At 43.0% G+C, this 18,921-nt stretch overlaps 3 protein-coding genes and 1 long non-coding RNA gene across 15 annotated transcripts in view; 2 read left to right on the top strand and 2 right to left on the bottom strand.

The window, feature by feature from the left end:
• WDR93 (WD repeat domain 93) overlaps positions 1–4,197 on the bottom strand; it is a 48,178-nt gene extending 43,981 nt beyond the window's left edge. For 6 of the 8 annotated variants that reach the window (XM_003986836.5, XM_006932258.4, XM_019831878.2 and 3 more), the window contains exon 1: positions 4,062–4,197. The gene's annotated coding sequence lies outside the window, so the exon portion shown is untranslated. The other 2 variants (XM_045058794.1, XM_045058795.1) reach the window with 2 other exon arrangements.
• PLIN1 (perilipin 1) overlaps positions 4,172–18,921 on the top strand; it is a 30,006-nt gene continuing 15,256 nt past the window's right edge. The window contains exon 1 of one of the 4 annotated variants that reach the window (XM_045058799.1): positions 4,172–4,311. The gene's annotated coding sequence lies outside the window, so the exon portion shown is untranslated. Of the gene's footprint in view, positions 4,312–14,463; positions 14,585–18,921 lie in introns of those variants that run through there. The other 3 variants (XM_045058798.1, XM_045058801.1, XM_045058800.1) reach the window with 3 other exon arrangements.
• PEX11A (peroxisomal biogenesis factor 11 alpha) lies at positions 4,178–18,811 on the top strand. 2 transcript variants are annotated; one of them, XM_003986808.5, is made up of 3 exons: positions 4,178–4,311; positions 14,469–14,584; positions 16,537–18,811. In XM_003986808.5, the coding sequence occupies exons 1-3, from the start codon at positions 4,256–4,258 to the stop codon at positions 17,106–17,108; spliced, it is 744 nt and encodes a 247-aa protein (XP_003986857.1). In that variant the 5' UTR covers positions 4,178–4,255; the 3' UTR covers positions 17,109–18,811. The 2 variants fall into 2 exon arrangements, with proteins under 2 accessions (XP_003986857.1, XP_019687440.1); XM_019831881.3 differs by lacking the exon at positions 14,469–14,584 and having other exon boundaries at positions 4,185–4,311.
• Positions 4,978–7,748, bottom strand: LOC102899855. Its single transcript, XR_440428.3, has 2 exons — positions 6,741–7,748; positions 4,978–6,038 (listed from the first exon to the last, which is right to left on the bottom strand). It is a non-coding gene; the product is annotated as an uncharacterized LOC102899855 (long non-coding RNA).

An 18,921-nucleotide genomic window follows, 5' to 3' on the forward strand; every position in this document is an offset into this window, starting at 1 on the left:
AGAAAAAAAAGGACAGAATTGGGAGGACCAACACTACCTAGTTCAAGACTATTATAGGGGCGCCTGGGTGGCGCAGTCGGTTAAGCGTCCGACTTCAGCCAGGTCACAATCTCGCGGTCCGTGAGTTCGAGCCCCGCGTCGGGCTCTGGGCTGACGGCTCGGAGCCTGGAGCCTGTTTCCGATTCTGTGTCTCCCTCTCTCTCTGCCCCTCCCCCGCTCATGCTCTGTCTCTCTCTGTCCCAAAAATAAATAAATGTTGAAAAAAAAAATTAAAAAAAAAAAAGACTATTATAAAACTACAGTAATCAAGACAGTGTGGTATTGACATCAAGCTACACAAATAGATCAGTGAAACCAAATAAAAAGTCCAGAATTAGACTCACATATGAACAGACAGCTTATTTTTGACAAAGGCGCAAAGCTAATTCAGTGGGAAAAGGATAGTTTTTTTTCCCAATAAATAATGCTGCAGCAATTCAATATCCACATGGAAAAGAAAATGAACTCTGATCTATACCTTGCAGCATATACAAAAATTCACTCAAAGTAGATCATAGACCAAAATGTAAAATTTTAAACTATGTAACTTCTGGAAGAAAATATGGAGGAAACCTGTGCAATCTTCAGTTAGACAAAGATTTCTTAGATATGACATTGAAGCACAATCCATAAAAGAAGAAATGGGTAACTTAAACCTTTCAGAAATACGTGTATGTTTTACAAAAACCACCATTTAGAGAATGAAAGATAGTCCACAGTCTGGGAGAAAACGGTTGCAGGTCATATATATGATAAATCACTTGTGTCCAGAATATTTTGCACATTCTTAAAACTCAGTAATAAGAAATGACTCGATTCTTTCAAATGGGCCAAAGGTTTGCGCATTTAACCAAAGAAGATATAACCGATGGACATGGGCACACGAAGAGATGTTCCATGTCATTAGTGAAATGGAAATGACAAGCACGATACATGTGTATTAGGACGCCTAAAGGTAAAAAGATCACACCAAGTGTTGTCAAGGATGTGGAGGACCCAGAATTCCTCCAACTACTCTTGGGAAGGTAAAATGGTACAATCAGTTTGGAAAACAGTTTAGTAACTTCTTAAAAAGTTAAACATACTACCTACCACTATAGCCAGTCATCCCGCTCCTCAGTATGATATAAGGGAACTGAAAACACATCCACACATAGGCTTCTACGTGAATGTTCATCATGGCTTTATTAGTAGGAGCCCCAAACTGGAAACAACAAATGTTTATCAATAGGCAAACAGATAAACTCCCAGACAGTCACATCCCATATTTAGTGGGCATACACAATAGCAGAGCCACTTTGGAAAATAGTCTGGCATTTTCTCACAAAGTTGAACATACACTCGTCCTATGATTCAGGAATTCCATTCCTACATATTACACAAGAAAAACTTAAGATTTCATATGAAAATCTGTACTGTGCTATATTTATAGCACCTTTATTTATAATTGCCCCAAGCTAGAAACAATACGCACGTCAGTGCGTGAAGAGTTAATGAACTATGGTAGGTCCATACAATGGAATACTAGTTAACAATAAAAAGTTATAAACTACTGATTATGCTAAGTGAAAAAAAATCAGATAGAAAACCCTACATACTACATGATTCAATTTGATGTTATGAAAAAGCAGAATTATAGGTATGGAGAACAGACTATATAAATCTGTGTTTAGAAGCACCCTGTGCTCATCTTTATCATCTAACGTATCATTGTGTTGTGTTTACTATTTACTCGTGTCCCCCATTAACCTTTTACCTTAGGCTGAGAGCTTAGCACAGTGGTCGGGACATGGCTAACATTCAATAAATTTGCCTACAGTATTGCCCTACCCTGGGACATAAATTTAGAGAATACTTCTGTCTCTCTCCCAAGTACTTCCCTCTGAAAAGGATGAGGAATTTGTGGGGCCAAGAGATTATACCCACCCAGAGCCTAGATGCACCCTTCTGGAGTCTAGACCATGTTCAGGTACCTATACCCCTGAAATTTACTGCCCAGATGATGCCAAGGCCTGCACAAACTTCTTTCCCAGCTTTCTCTTGAGGGCAGGCCCAGATGCTAATGTGTGCATCCCTAAACGTGAAAGATGGCCAAGGCATGGCTATTTGCAGGGGCAGGGGCAGGGGCAGAACTTGGATGTGGCTTGGAATATCCACACATTACATGTAAGGCCCCTCTCAGTGATGTGAATGGCAGCCAGGAATGAGAAGAGAAGGGGTGTGGGAAAGGACCAGGGGGCCAGCTCTCACCACAGTACCATATTCCAGCTGTGTTTCCAGGTATTCCAAGCACCCCAAGAATTCCTTTTTTAAAAAATATAATTTATTGTCACGTTAGCTCACATACAGTGTATACAGTGTGCACTTGGCTTCGGGAGTAGAGTCCCATGATTCATCGCTTACATACAACACCCAGTGCTCATCCCAACCAATGCCTTCCTCAATGCCTATCACCCATACTCCCACCTACCCTGCCCCCCCATCAACTCTCAGTTTTTTCTCTGTATTTAAGAGTCTCTTATGGTTTGCCTCCCTCCCTCTCTGTTTGAAACTATTTTTCCCCTTCCTTTCCCCCATGGTCTTCTGTTAAGTTTCCCGAATTCCATGAGTGAAAACATACGATATCTGTCTTTCTCTGACTTATTTCACTTAGCAGAATTACCCTCCAGTTCCATCCACGTTGTTGCAAATGGCAAGATTTCATCCTTTCTCATTGCCAAGTAGTATCCCATTGTGTATATATACACACCACATCTTCTTTATCCATTCATCAGTTGAGGGACACTTGGGCTCTTTCCATAATTTGGCTATTGTTGAGAGTGCTGCTATAAACATTGGGGTACCTGTGCTCCTATGAATCAGTACTCCTGTATCCTTTGGATAAATTCCTAATAGTGCTATTGCTGGAGCCCAAGACTTCTGAATGTGAAACTGGTAGAAGGTAGAAGACAAGGTAGAAGAACATATCTAATGTGACAATTGGGTTACCTTGACTTAAAACTTCTAAATATTTAAACGTATGGAATGTGTGGGGCGCCTGGCTGGCTCAGTCAGTGGAACACAGGAGGCTTGATCTTGGGGTCATGGGTCTGAGCCCCACTTTGGGCGTAGAGATTAGTTAAAAAAAAATCTTTGGGGCACCTGGGTGGTCCAGTTGGTTGAGCATTAGGTTCCTGATTTCAGCTCAGGCCATGATCTCACTGTTTGTGAAATCAAACCCCATATCAGGCTCTGCACTGACAGCACAGAGTCCACTTGGGATTCTCTCTCTCTCTGCCCCTCCCCCACTCTCTAAATAAATAAATTAAAAAAAATAAAATCTTTAATATTAATTAATTAATTAATTAATTAATTAATTAATTAACATATGGTATGTGGGTCTCTATTTGTAGTCCTACCCCGGGGCCTGCAAATGTTAAGGGCAGGCCTGACAAAGGGAATAAAGATTACAAAAATAGCTCACCTTACTTTTTGATTACAGGGGGTACATTATAAAATTACTGCTATGGAAGGGGTGGGATTTCACATCTTCAGGCCCCAGAAAACTGCCATTCAGTGGTGCAGTTTCATCGTAATTCACTCCTGCCTCCACTGTGTTCATGTTAGCCCTTCTAGGACTTCCTCAAGTAGCAACCTTCTTACAGTACTCAATAAACCTAGCAGACAGTTCTCTCACTTTACCCAGCTCTCCGTGCTAGAAACACATGCCACAAACTGGCTTATCTCTGCTCTAACCATTTCCTTCCCCAGACCTGGAGCTGCTGTTCCTCAAGGGAAACCGAGGCACAGAGGTGGGAAATGATGCGGCCGCAAAGACCCCAAGCAAAACCTGAAGGGAATCTGCATTCAGGATGCCACATGGGTTTTTCCTGAGTTCCCAGGGTCTCCGGGAACGCCGGTGGCTGGGGAGACGGCCCCCCGTCCCGCAAAGCCCCCCTCTAGGAGACCCTAGATATCAAAGGGCGTCTGGGGACACGCGGGGAACCGCTGAACCCCAGACCAAATGCCGAGCTTCCGCTCACCTGCGCCGGCAGCTTGGCGTCGCCTTAGTAACCGCCACTTCCGGCCGCCACCGGAAGTCCGCGAAGTCCCTGGTCGGAAGGCGCTCCCGCCCCCACGGGGGCGGGGAGACTCAATCTGTCCCGCGGGGGACCCGGCGACACTCTGGAGGACTCGAGACTGCGCCGCGGGTGGCACGTGGCCTCGGCTGGGCGTCATGGATGCCTTCACCCGCTTCACCAACCAGACCCAGGGCCGGGACCGACTCTTCAGGTGAGTCAGGAGCCCGCGGCCTTCGCTCCTTCCCGGTGCCGCAACCCGAGCTGGTCCCATGTGGTTCGGCCCCGGAGGAGGGACCGAGTTCGTTTCTGGAGCCGCTCCCCGGCCCCTCTCTGGCACGCTGCGGTACTCCGGCGGAGCCTCCTCCCGGCAGCCTCCGAGGCCCTCACCGTGGTGGACCAGTCCCCCAGCTCTCTCTTTTTTTTTTAAGTAATCATTACACCCACCATGGGTTTCGAACTCACACCCCCCAGGATCAAGAGCCCCACGCTCCACCGCTCCACCTGAGCCAGCCAGGTGTCCCCGCCAGGATTTTTTTTTTTTTTTAATGTTTATTTTTGAGATAAAGAGAGCACAAGCAGAGGAGGGGCAGAGAGAGAGAAACAGAATCTGAAGCAGGCTGCAAGGCTCTAGGCTGCCAGCGCAAAGCCCCAACTCAGGGCTCGAACCCACAAACTGAGATCATGACCTGAGCTCAAGTCCCAAGTTGGAGGTTAACCGACTGAGCCACCCAGCACTCCCCCATCTCCCCATCCCCCACCGCCACCCCCCACCAGGAATTTTATAAGATGAAGTTTGGGTTGGCATTTGTGGCCAGGGAAGCCAACCCCTTGGCTGTGGTTTCAAATACCCCACGAAACGCTTATGGAGACACAGAAATTGTATTTATCTTTTATCGTCGTCCTGCCTACCTCATTGAGATTGTAGGGAAGGAACAATTCTTCCTCTACCTTCAAGGTCTTTCAGCCAGCCAAAGAATTAAATTTACACAAAACAGGTTCACAGGAGGAAAAATCAAAAAACAAAAAAATCAAGGATGTGTGCACAGTGGCTGGTATTGAGACCTGAAGAAATGACCAAGGCAGGGATTTTTTTCTTCTTTTGAGACACAGAGACAATACATTTATGAGGAATCAACAGGATAAAGAAAGCAGGTGTTTGGAAACTTCAGTTAGGAGGGAATCCTAAACAGAATTTAGGCTGAGTTGGTAGGGTTAGAAAAAAAGTAACCAGGTTCGTTTCTGAAGCTTTCTCTGTTTTGAAGTCCCTATCTCTGGCAACAAGGATGTCCTTTTACTTCCTTAGTACAGGGAGGGTATTTTGCACATGGAAGATGTGTTTCCGGCTTTCTGGGTGACAGAGGAGTCTCTGAACCGCTGTTTCCTAAGTAATTTTTATTTAATTTGTATGCCAAAGTGGCACATTTTGGGGTGGCCTACCCTTGGCCTCTACGGTTCCCTTTTCTGAAACTTCCCTGGAAGTTTTCTTGCTTTAAAAGTTGAGCTGATAAATTGTCCCGTCTGCTTGAACCAGTGTCTTAGTTCTGAGGATAGGTCGTTTTAGTTAAACTCACTTCGGGAGGCGGTGATACAAGTGTGTTCTCACAGGCCTGTGGTTCAGTTATCCAGGTAATAAATAAGGCCTTTCTCTGGAAATTAAAAGAAAAATAATGACCAGTGATTAGATCAAGTTGTAAAACCAGTTTCTGAGTCCTGAATATAGCCAGTCCAGAGGGTTTCTAGTTGTCACGCCGAAAGCATCTTTACATAAAGAGAGGGCAGGCAGCGGCAATCTGGTGGAGTTTCTTGGTTTGTAACTTGAGTGTCTCTGGTGATCATTTCGAGTGGCCCGTAGAGCACCGGGCACGAAGATCGTTTACGTATGAGCTGTTGTGCTTTTTCTGAAGTGCTCATCCAGTTGTTCATACTCAGTTTGCAGGGCTTCGGAGAAAAGGGTGGTCTTAGTTATCAAATGATTTCAAGTCAAACAGATAGAAAATATCAAAAATACTAGTTTGAAGAATTGTAGCCAGGCATTGGAAGAAACTAAAAGGAAATCAGGATCTAGTCCAGTTTATAATGAATTGTATTTGAATCTAATATCCACAGAGGTGTGTTACTGAAACATTTTTTTTTCCCCATAATCACCTTCATTTTACTAGAGATAGCCAAATTAAGACTAATTTCTTTGCCAAATGAATCTAGTTTGGATAAACTTGGCCTGATGATTTACATAAGGACAGCAAAAATAGTGATTAATCATACAGGCTCTTTTAAATCCAGGGCCAGCTGGGTGGCTCAGTCAGTTGAGCATCCAACTTGGGCTCAGGTCATGATCCCACGGTTCATGAGTTTGAGCCATACCCTGGGCTGTGTTCTGACAGCTTGGAGCCTGGTGCCTGCTTCAGATTCTGTGTCTCCCTCCCCCCCCCCGCCCCCTCTTAAAAATAAACATTAAAAAGAAAAACACTTAAATCTGCTGTTGAACTTTAAACAGCCTCTTGAAGCCAGAAGCCAAGCCAAATACTTGCCATCAGACTTCACCTGTAATACCTATAAGTTAAAGTTCATTGCTCTCTTCTTGAGGTCCCCCAAATACCCTGAGGTTCTTGCACCCGCCAGGAAGTGACCTCCTTTACTCACCTGGTGAGAGGCTCCTGCTGGGAGCCCTGCAAGCAAGGTATTAGGCTCTTCTTCCAAAAGGCTTTACTGGAAGGTCGGGGCGCCTGGGTGGCGCAGTCAGTTAAGCGTCAGACTTCAGCCAGGTCACGATCTCGCGGTCCGTGAGTTCGAGCCCCGTGTCGGGCTCTGGGCTGATGGCTCGGAGCCTGGAGCCTGTTTCCGATTCTGTGTCTCCCTCTCTCTCTGACCCTCCCCCGTTCATGCTCTGTCTCTCTCTGTCCCAAAAATAAATAAACGTTGGGGAAAAAAAAAAAATTAAAAGGCTTTACTGGCTCCATATGATCACCATTAGTGCCTTAAAACTCTCTAGCCATATCTGAATTTATGCCTGTCTCCCAAATGTGACATTCCAGTCAAAGCCTTGGTAATATAACCCGTGTTTCTAACCATGTCCTGTGCAAGGAGAACAAACTCTCATTGAACTCACCCAAATAAGTATGTTGTCAAAAAAACATAAAAATTCAATGAGAGTTTTTGAATTCTAGAGGGATCAGAGACAGGGAGAAAAAGATAAATTGTTGTGAATCATAGCTTAAGAGAAAAACTTTTCTTAAATCTGGAAAAATGAAACATTAAAAGTCAGTATTTCAAACAAGAATGTCATTAAACTTATAATTATCCTCCTCTGTTTATGTTATTCTTGATCTGCTTAAATTCAGTTTTTCTTTTAGTTCCAGACATTCTTACCCAGTTCAGTTTTATGATCTTAAAATTATCAGACTCCTGCATTTGTCAAAATTCCTTTTTATGAATCTCTCAAGATGAAACGCATTTGCAGGAAGCTTTTGGAGAAGCATCCAAGTAAAGTATTAACTGTCTATAAATGATAAAAGAATTAAAAATGGCCATGGTTACAGATCTGCTTAGAGTTTGTCAGGGAGCAAGAATTCCTGTCCACTCAAAGGTCCTGTCCCTCAAATTGACATGAGGCAGATTAACAGGAAAAAAATCAAATTTGATAATGGGGGATCCACGTAGACATGGAAATTCCAAAGGCAGGCAAGATGAGGTATATATGTCATTCTGAACTCAGGAGAAGGGATAGGGGTCTGGGGCTTCAGAGGAAAGGAATGTACTTTTACAGTGTGGTAAGAACAGATGTTTGGTAATTTGACGTTTGCCCTACGGTACAGATGGGTCATTCAGATAAAATTTATCTTTGCTAATCACCCTTATTCTGGGAAAGAACCTCAATTTAGATTCTACGTAGTTAAGGAAGGGGCAGAAGTTTCCCTTGAGCCCACAGGGTCTCAAGTGCCTTCAGCTCAATCCACGTGCCAAAGGGGTACATTTTGGGGGGACCTGTCATGAACCCCTTTAAGTTCATTACAGTGCAACTGACAAGGAAATTTATTTCTGTGACATCTAACACTTCAAGATAGTTCTGTACCAGTACATATCAGATTTCTAGGAGTTTCATATAATTTCTAGAACACATATCTTTTTTTTTTTTTAACTTTTTTTTTTTTCAACGTTTATTTATTTCTGGGACAGAGAGAGACAGAGCATGAACGGGCGAGGGGCAGAGAGAGAGGGAGACACAGATTCGGAAACAGGCTCCAGGCTCTGAGCCATCTGCCCAGAGCCCGACGCGGGGCTCGAACTCACGGACCGTGAGATCGTGACCTGGCTTAAGTCAGACGCTTAACCGACTGCGCCACCCAGGCGCCCCTAGAACACACATCTTAATAACATATCTATACAAATGTAATTTAAGAGGGTTTAGTATCACTTGACAATGCTTCTCATGTAATTTAACACAACAAACCTAATTAATGTAATAGCTCCTTTTTTATAAAAGGAGACCAAATATTTTGAAATGTTCCATGGACCCTCTGGAACATTTCAGTTAAGTTGTAGACTTGATTTTAGAATTTGATGTTGGGAAGTTTGTCAAAAAATATCAAAACATTTGATTAAATAAGATCACAGATCATGATGAAACAAAATCAATTTAGCTAAAGTGACAATAAAATTTTTTTTAATGTTTATTTATTTATTTTTGAGAGAGAGAGAGCACAAGCAGGGGAAGGGCAGAGAGACAGGGAGAGAGAGAATCCCAGGTAGGCTCCCTGCAGTCCACACAGGCCTCACTGTCCTCGAAGTGCCCGATACAGGGCTCGATCTCACGAACCATGAGATCATGGCCTGAGCCGAAATCAAGAGTCAGACGCTTAACTGACTGAGCCACCCGGGCAATAAAAAATTTTAAAGACAAATACAAAAGGTTACATAGTTGTAAGCAAAACTTAGCTTTTTTAGTATTAAGAAGACTCAGTTTTTTTTGAATAATCAAAGATCTGATAAAGACAAAGCATTGAATCTTTGTTTTTCTAGGCAGATTACATTAAAGGTAAAAAACTCTTTACAATTTCTTATAAAAAGCAAACCAATAACCTAAGAAAACTTCTTCCTTTCATTTTATTTCATTTCATGTCAATTCCAGTATAGTTAATATAGTGTTATGTTAGTTTCAGGTGTACAATATAGTGATTCAATGGTTCCATATATTACTGAGTGCTCATCAAGATAAGTGTGCACTTAATCCCCTTCATCTATTTTACCCATCCCTCCACCCACCTCCCCTCTGGTTACCATCTGTTTGTTTTCCGTAGTTAAGAGTCTGTGTTTTGGTTTGTCTTTTCTCTCTCTCTCTCTCTCTCTCTCTCTCTCTCTCTCTCTCTCTCTTGTTTCTTAAATTCCACATACGAGTGAAATCGTATGGTGTTTGGCTCTGGCTTATTTCACTTAACTTCATACTGTCTAGATTCCCCCCAGGTTGTTGCAAATGGCAAGATTTCTTTTTTTTTTTTATGGCTGAGTGATATTCCATTGTGTGTGTATGTGTGTGTGTGTCCTTTAACCTATTGATGGGCACTGGGTTGCTTCCATAATTTAGCTATTGTAAATAATGCAGTAAACATAAAAGTACATATATCTTTTCAAATTAGTGTGTTTGTATTCTTTAGGTAAATACTCAGTAGTGGAATTACTGCATCATATAGTAATTCTATTTTTAATTTTTTGAGGAACCTCCATACTATTTTCCACAGTGCGTGCCTGTACCACTTTGCATTGCATTCCCACCAACAGTGCAAAAGAGTTCCTTTTTCTCCACATCCTCAACACTTGTTTCTGAAAACTTCTACCTTTTGAAAGAGAAAAATTCTAATTTTGCACCAGTATACTTTTGATATTAAAACTCATTTTTTTTTAATATGTATTTATTTGGAGGGAGAGCGCAAGTGGGAGAGGGGTAGAGAGACAGGGGACAGAGGATCTGAAGCAGGCTCTGGGCTGACAGACTGACAGCAGTGAACCCGATTTGGGGCTCGAACTCACAAACAACAAGATCATGACCTGATCAGAGGACACTCAACCAACTGAACCACCCAGGTGCCCCTTAAAACTCATTGTTAGATAAGTTTATTTTAATCTTAGCCAGTACTGACCACATATAAAATTCGTTTTCAAAGGTTCCTTTTCCCTAAACTTTCTACAACCTTTTTTTTTTTTTAATATTCAGATTTTTGTTGTAAGTTTTCCCTCTTTAAATGATTAGCCTCACTTTAGGATAAAAATTTTTTTGCCCCCCAAAAATTTATTTCCGTTCTTCATACTTTTTCTTACCAAAAACATACATTTTACCTTCCTTGAAAGTTGTTTCTTTTATTATTTAAAACATTTTTTAAAATTTTTATTTATTTTTAATTTTTTTAATGTTTTTATTTATTTTTGAGACAGAGAGAGACAGAGCATGAGCAGGGGAGGAGCAGAGAGAGAGGGAGACACAGAATCCGAAGCAGGCTCCAGGCTCTGAGCTGTCAGCACAGAGCCCGACTCAGGGCTCGACGCAGGGCTCGAACTCACGGACTGTGAGATCATGACCTGAACCGAAGTTGGACGCTTAACTGACTGAGCCACCCAGGTGCCCCTAACACATTTTTTTAATGTTTATTTATTTTTGAGAAAGAGAGAGAGAGAGAGAGTGCAGGCAGGGGAGGGGCAGAGAAAGAGGGAGACACAGAATCTGAAGCAGGCTCCAGGCTCCGAGGTGCCAGGACAGAGTCCGACACGGGCCTCAAACTCACAAACTGCGAGATCATGACCAGAACCAAAGTCGTACGATTAACCAACTGAGCCACCCAGGCGCCCCTGTATTTTATTTATTTTTTAAAGTTTATTTATTTTGAGAGAGAGCGCGTGCTAAGGGGGGAGGGGTAGAAGAGAGAGAATCCCAGGCAGGCTCTGCGTTGACAGTGCAGTAGCTGACACAGCACTTGACCAGCGCTTGATTGGGAGATCTCATGAGCTGTGAGATCATGACCTAAGCTGAAATCAAGAGTTAAGATGTTTGACTGAGCTACCCAGCACCCCTAAAGTTTGTATGTTAAAGAATGGGTCTTAGGTCCTAAAGCGGATGGGGATAGAAAATTTGTATCATAGAGGCATAGAGAAGGTATCCAAGTTTTTTCTAAAGTGGGCTTTTTTAAAGATTTTTTTAAAATTTAAGTTTATCTTAGAGAGTGAGCAAGCAGGGGAGGGGTAGAGAGAGAGAGACAGAGAGAATCCCAACCAGGCTCTGCACTGTCAGCACGGACCCTGACGTGGGGCTCGAACTTATGTACCACAAGATCATGGCTGGTCATGGGCTGAAATCAAGACTCAGATGCTTAACCAACTGAGCCACCCAGGTGCCCCTCCTATGGTGGGCTCTTTGGGACATACTGGTCTCTTACTAGAGTTGCTGGGCCTGGGCATAATATTCTTTTTAGCAGATTTTATTTTATTTAAATGTTTAAGTTTTATTTTATTTAAGCTTTTAAATTTAAATTTTTAGTTAAATTTAATTTTATTTAGAATTTATTTTATTTTTATTTTTTATGGAAGCAGTTTATATTTTATTTATTATTATTTTATTAATGTTTATTTTTGAGAGAGAGAGCACACAAGAAGGGGAGGGACAGACAGAGAGAGGAAGACACAGAATCTGAAGTAGGCTCCAGGTTCTGAGCTGTCGGCGAAGAGCCAGATGTGAGGTTCGAACTCACCAGATGCAGGGCTCGAACTCATGAACCATGAGTTCATGACCTGAGCCGAAGTCAGACACTCAACCTATGAACCACCCAGGTGCCCCCAAAGCAGCTTATATTTTAAAAAGTTGCCCCTGCTTTTTTCTTCGGTCTCAGGCTATCTTAGGCCGTGTTTACATTTTGAAGACATGATAAGAGTCTTAACTCTGAGGGACAGAGAAGGAATACAGGTTGATTTTTTTTTTTCCTTAAGAGATTTTTAGCTAAAATAGGAAATAATTCATGCCTTTGTAAAGTCTATGTAAAGCATTTATATAAAAGCCTTCTTTTTGAGTGAGGAGGTCTTTAATTTCTTAGTACAGGGAGGGTGGGTATTTTTCACATGGGAGATGTGTTTCCTACTTTCTGGGGGACAAAGGAGGGGCTGAGTGTCTTTGTACCGTTGTTTCTTAAGTGAATTGTTTAAAATAATCATTATAGCAAAGTGGCACATTTTGGGGCAGCCTGCCCTTGGCCCCTGCAAGACACTGAGTGTGAAATAGTTTTGTGAACTGTGGAAGAGAGCACAGTCTGGAGAGCACCTCTAAGATACATACCATGCTACTGAAAATCCTAAGCAGAGATAGTGCTTTAATCCTAATTAAGTCATGTTGTTTCTTTTAGAAATTTGGTTGATTCTTAATAAAAAAAAAAAATAATTATGGTTGAGGTTTCGACAGCATTCCCTTCTCTTCTGGGTGTACAGGTACTAATACAGACAGTCCAATAAGACTAGCCCCAATACTGGGACTTTTGGAAGCTGACTTTATGCCAGGTGCTGTTCTCAGTGCGTCACAGCTGTACATTCATTTAACCCTCATTACTACTCTAAGAGGTAGATACTCTGAATTATTCCCCTTTCACACAGACAGGGAGACCGAAGCAGAAGGTTAATAGGTCCTAAGTGGCAGAGCTGAGATTTAAATCCACAACGTTGATTCCAATGCCCACCATTTTAACGGCCAGACCATACTACTGTTGTAATTAATTTGATAGGCTTTTTTAATGATTGCATTGTATGCGAGCTTCATTAAAATAGAAGCCTTCAATGTCAGTGCACTCGGAATGTGCCCTGCAAGGTTTATCAGTGAGGTTGGTTAATAAAATAATTGCTCGGATTACTTTTCTGTAAGATCTGAGATCTCTAGTATTAATTTCCCAATGCCCTTGGTGATCCATGGCTCCTGTAAACAAACTGGCATTCACAGAATACTACCTTGGTTTTGGATGCATTCCTGTTTTTCGACCAGGTCTGAGAAAGGGGGACCCATTGACGTGACTGGCTTGAGCCCTCTAGCCAGGAAGCTACTTAAAAAAAATTTTTTTTAATGTCTATTTATTTTTGAGACAGAGCACGAGTGGGGAAGGGGCAGAGGGAGAGGGAGACACAGAGTCTGAAGCAGGCTCCAGGCTCTGAGCTGTCAGCACAGAGCCCGATGCAGGGCTCGAACCCATGACCTGTGAGATCATGACCTGAGCTGAAGTCAGACACTTAACTGACTGAGCCACCCAGGCACCCTGGAAGCTACTTTAAAAAGGAGAGAGGGAAAGATATTCTTTTTACTTCATCCTCAATAACAAGTTTACCGTTTTGGAAAATGTGCCACATTTTTATTGAGAATAATATTTGTAGCCTAAAGGGATTCAAATGCAGTTACAGAACTGTAGGAAACAGGCACCTACTTTGTTAATAGGCTGCCAAATGCATTTAGATGTTTGATTATGTGATATAAAGTTTCTCGTGTGTTAGTAAGGCATTATTTGTAGTCATAACAATAATCACTTTATTGAATATTTAGTATTAAATAGTCTATATATAAAACACTAATTAGTTTCGAAAGACAAACATAAAAATATATCTAGCCTTATTCACGTATTGGTGTGTATTTGATCCTTTCCTAAAAAATTAAGCAATGTGGGGCATCTGGGTGGCTCACACTGTTGAGCATCTGACTTCAGCACAGGTACTGATCTCACGGTTGGTGAGTTTGAACCCCGTGTCGGGCTCTGTGCTGACAGCTCAGAGCCTGGAGCCTGCTTCTGATTCTGTATCTACCTCTCTCTCTGTCCCTCCCCAGTTGCACTCTGTCTCTCTGTCTCTCTCTCAAAAATAAGTGAACATTAAAAGAATTTTTTTTTTTTTTAATTAAGCAGTGTGCAAACAACTTTTCATTTGGTTCTGGTTTGAGTGTGTGTCCTATTGGATAAGTATTTGGTTAACTACATGATAAAAAGTTCATTTTAGGAAATTGAAAAGTCACTATACAGGAGAAAATAAAGAATATGAATCTTTGCAGACTTCACCTGGGGGAGATTTTTGGGCAGTTCACCACTTTGGCTCTATCCATTTCTCTGTGCCAGCAAAAGGCGTTTTGGGGGGCTGCTCACCGTAACTGCAGAGTTCCCTTTCATCACCTTTGTGTCACATTTGCATCATGCTCTACCCTTTGGCCCTGTGGGGTCACTGTTGCAGAATTATGCTCTTGTAAGAACTGCTTACGTGATAAATTGTCTTGGAAACTTTGCTTTTAGCAATACACATTTCTCCTTTCTTTGCTTCATGAATCAGATTTTATTTGGTTTATAAATCATTCTCATTTTTTGTTTTCCATTTCAGAGCCACTCAGTACACATGCATGTTGCTTAGATATTTGTTAGAGCCTAAAGCTGGCAAAGAGAACGTGGTAATGAAGCTCAAGAAACTGGAGTCCAGTGTGAGCACTGGCCGTAAATGTAAGTACCCTGTCTCTTGAGGGACAGTGGCTCCTGGTTTCGAATCGTCAGACCTTGTCATTTACAAAATACTCTGTAGATCATTCATTACTAATCAATCACGTTTTTTGATGAGGTTGGCCAGTAAGGCTGCCCTCATGAAATGACAGGCCAAGAAGATTGAAGTTTTGCTGCAGACCATTCACAGACACCCTGCAGACATGCAGTGTATTAGCTCAACTGTAGTTCTTAGAATTACGCAATGTTTTGGCAATCCCTGACATGAGCTTCCGGCTCTTGGAAGGCCTTTGTATTCTCTAGAACAGAATACCTTGCCTTTTCCTTGCCTTTTCCCTTCTTCTCTGGAGGAATTACTAGAGGAAACGGTTAAGGTGGTTCTCAGACTGTGGAGTGGTTTCATGTTCAAGGCAAAAGTGAAGTCCGTGTTTTGTACTCATCTGATTTGCTTTAATAATAAAGCGTACTGGGAAACCCATCCTTCTAATAACAATCGCATGGCTGAATCTTAGTGGTTTGATGAGAATCAGATATTGCTACAGTAGGTAGACAGAGGTGTTAGAATGGAATGTAGAAATCAGATGTTGATCAGTTATTTTGGAGCACCTGCTTTAGGTATAGTTCTGAGCTTTCTGAAAGAACTAAGATTACACGGTATAAATAATGGTGTAAGATTTAGTGCCAAATATATTGGCTAGGATAGAGGAAAAGAAAGGTTTGGGAGGAGGTGGAACTTGAGGTGTGGCTAGAGAGAGTGGGAAGGAGAGCCTTCTTGAAGGGTGATTTCCTCCGTGAAGGCTCAAAACTGTTCCTGAGCAAACTGTTGTATTGGAAGGTCAATGAGAAACGAGTTTGACAGAGAAAAGACTTCAGTTATCCAGCAGAGGGATGTTGGAAGGTAGGGTGAGCTTTTCTGGATGGCTTTGAAGGGTAGGATTAGAAGTTCTCAGATTCTTTAGTGTGTCAGAGCTCACTAGTCTCCGAAGTGCAGGAAAGACTTACCCGAGGTCATTCAGCTAGCTAGTGCAAGAGCCAGAACTGGAACCCAGGATTATTCGTTACATATTCTGTTTTGTGTTATTGTTGACACAGTAATCCCAGGCATTCTTCTGAGGTAAGTCTCTTGAGGGTAGCTACTTTTGAACGTTTGCTCAGTCTAAGATAGAGTCCTTTAATGAAGGTACAGGTACTTCTTTTGGATTGTCCGTAACGTTTAGGATTATAACTCATTCTGAGTAGGTGCTCGGTAAATACTTGTCGATTGATACGTCCCAGATTAATTGAATTACATGCTCAGATAAGGATATGCCTCACAGTGGTTGATTTAATTCGACTAGGAACAGTTTCCCTAGCCACTACATCCTACCATCCTACTTTGTCTTCTTGACAGTAGGGAGCTGAAGGGGGTTTGAACCACAGAGATGGCAGGATGATAACGGCGTTTTATAAAAAAGCAAATCTTTTGTCTGGAAAGTAAGTAAAATCTGAGGCATCAGACTCTCCAGACGAATACTGGCATCTGGGTCAGAGAAATGCCCACAGTGAATTAAAGCTTCGTATGTGAGAACAATAATAATAGTAGCAGCAATGGTACATCTAGACTTCATGTGATCGTAGTACTTTTCTTCTAAAGACGTATAGCTGGTAATATTCAGACGTCACAATCCACACTCGTGATTGACCTTGCCTAAAGTATATCGTAAGCCACTGTTAAGGTATCCACTGGAATGGAGGTGATAAATTTAAAGAGTCACTGTCTTCTGTGCCTTCCAGCATCATTTTCCGTGTCCTTCGTGTACTGTAAAGTCCTTCCTTATTCCTGAACAAAGACTGAGCCTCACATGGCAGCCACCTGTCAAGACACCAGTGCTGGCCCCTCACCCTGAGGCAGGGATTCTGCCTTCATAGTACATACCAATTAAATATTTGTTAACCGTTGCGGGTTCCTCTTGCAGGGTTCAGGCTGGGCAACGTGGTCCATGCCATACAGGCGACTCAGCAGAGCATTCACGCCACTGCCCTGGTGCCCCGCCTCTGCCTAACGTTAGCCAACTTGAACCGGGTGGTTTATTTCATCTGCGATACCATCCTCTGGGTGAGGAGCGTAGGGCTCGCCTCTCACGTTAACAAAGAGAAATGGCGAATGTGGGCTGCCCGCCATTACTGCTGTTTTCTCCTGCTGAGCCTGGCCAGGGATCTGTACGAAATCTCCCTGCAGATGGAACAGGCGACACGAGACGGGGCAGAGAGGGAGAAATCCCCGCCTCAGGACCCTCCGGGGTACAGCGTGGCCGACGAGGAGACAGAGTGGCTCCAGTCCTTTCTCCTTCTCGTGTTCCGGTCTCTGAGGAAGCATCCTCCCTTGCTCCTGGACACGGTGAAGAACTTCTGCGATATCTTGAACCCCTTGGACCAGTTAGGGATCTATAAGTCCAATCCTGGCATCATTGGACTCGGAGGCCTTGTGTCGTCTCTAGCAGGCATCATCATTGTGGCGTATCCTCACATGAAGCTGAAGACGCAGTGAAGCGGTTTCGGGCTCGAGACTGGCACCTGCTGTAAAAGACACCGTCTCAGGATGGACATCTGCGTGAGGCGCAGACCATGTCGGACTGTGCTTAAAGACGGGTTCTTATGAGCGTTTAGTGACCAGTGATGTGAGCAAGGGCGGGGCCAAGAGTGGAGAAGGGGACTGCATGAAGATTTACACGTGTTTTTTAGAGTGCTGGAGTGACTTCTGAATTTCCGAGTATTTCCCTTTCATCTAACATTTATTGAGCCTCTCTCGTGCTCATAGTGGGAGCTTACTGTCTACCGAATATATAAAAATTAGAAAAGGCCCAAACCACTGAACACTAATACACCGTGACTTTGGGGCTGAGAACCTCACTTCCGTAGATCTGCTGCTCAGCTGTCTCTCAGATCTAGTAGGAGCCTCTTGTTCCTCTGATCGGTTACCAGCCCCGCCCCCCGCCTCTGCATAGATCCCCATGCCAGGGTGCAGGGGGCTGGGCTTACGGCCTTGCGTCACTGCACTCCTGTCCTTCCTCTGTCCACAAGGAGACTCAGAAACGCATCAGCCACCTTCGTGGTATAAACTGTGACTTCAGGTGGTGCGTGAGTAAGCAAAAATCAGAAGCACATAGAAAGGACTGAGGTAAAAAATAATGTGCATGAGAGGTGCCTGGGTGTCTCAGTTGAGCATCTGACTCTTGATTTCAGCTCAGGTCATGATCCCAGGGTTGTGGGATCGAGCCTTGCACCAGGCTCCATGCTGAGGATGAAGCCTGCTTAAGATTTTCTCCCTCTCCCTCTGTCCTTTTCCCCCACTCACACTCTCTCTCTAAAATTAAAAAAAAAAAAAAAAAAATCTTTTTTTAATATGGAAGGTCACGGTGGGAGCCTGGAGGTAGTAGCCTGTGGCAGATGAGGAAACTGAGGTTAAAAAAGTGAGGCCGCGCTGCAGTTTTCAGACTCCCAGTCCAGGGTTCTTTCCATTATATTTCATTGCCTTCCTGGGTGAGTGGAAGTGTGAGACACTCCAGAATCCTGTGCGAAAAGCCTTTTTTCAAACTTTGTTGGTCATTGGTTCACATAAAAATTAAAACTATAGCTAGATTTATCAGCTGGATTGTTGTATTTAAAGCCATATAATCATTTGGGCACTTCTACGTTAATTGTCATCAAAATGTATGCAGTTAAGAACTTTTTGGGAATACTCTGAATGTGGGAATGCCATAATTTTCTATGATAAATCAGACCTCCTATGTGCGGGGAGGTTGGGGGGTGGGAAAGAGCAATAAGGGACCAGTGACAAGGCCGTTTATTCGTGTCCTACTTCCCGTCTTGGGTGTTGAGCTGTGATTGCAGATCCTCCGATTTGAGGGCAGTGAGATAGCAAAATAGGATGCGATCAGGCAGGAGGCCGGTGTCAGTCCTGCCAGTAAAGCCGTTTCACTTAACCTGAACGGAAATGAGAAAAGAAACGTGCACTGAATCTCCCAGGAATGTGAATGAGATTCTTGAAAACTAGACTCCGGTCCTTGGCTCTCTCATTTTTAAAGTGATTGATCAAGATAACGGGATTTGAGAAGACACTCGGGGAATTTTAAGAGAAATGAAAGCTGCTAGGTCAGGGCAAGTAAAAAGTTTAAGTAACCGATTCTACTTTGTCCAGATCCTTCGCTGTCATAGATTAATTATGTCTAATAAATTGCTAGACAAAACAGACTCCTGACTCTGTGAATGTGTTCTGGGAATGAGGAAGAGCGAAAAGAAAGCCAATCCAGAGACGATCAGAGTGGACACGGTAGAGAGGGCTCCCGCCTGGAAGGTCCAGG

Source organism: Felis catus, chromosome B3 (genome assembly GCF_018350175.1).
Source record: "Felis catus isolate Fca126 chromosome B3, F.catus_Fca126_mat1.0, whole genome shotgun sequence".
In the NCBI taxonomy this organism is placed as follows: Eukaryota; Metazoa; Chordata; class Mammalia; order Carnivora; family Felidae; genus Felis; species Felis catus.

Bases quoted from the DNA above. Each gene is read 5' to 3' on its own strand.
- PEX11A (XM_003986808.5), top strand. From the start codon at position 4,256: ATGGATGCCTTCACCCGCTTCACCAACCAGACCCAGGGCCGGGACCGA. The intron at 4,312-14,468 runs GTGAGTCAGGAG...TTTCCATTTCAG, and splicing joins GGCCGGGACCGACTCTTCAG to AGCCACTCAGTACACATGCA. The intron at 14,585-16,536 runs GTAAGTACCCTG...TTCCTCTTGCAG, and splicing joins TGTGAGCACTGGCCGTAAAT to GGTTCAGGCTGGGCAACGTG.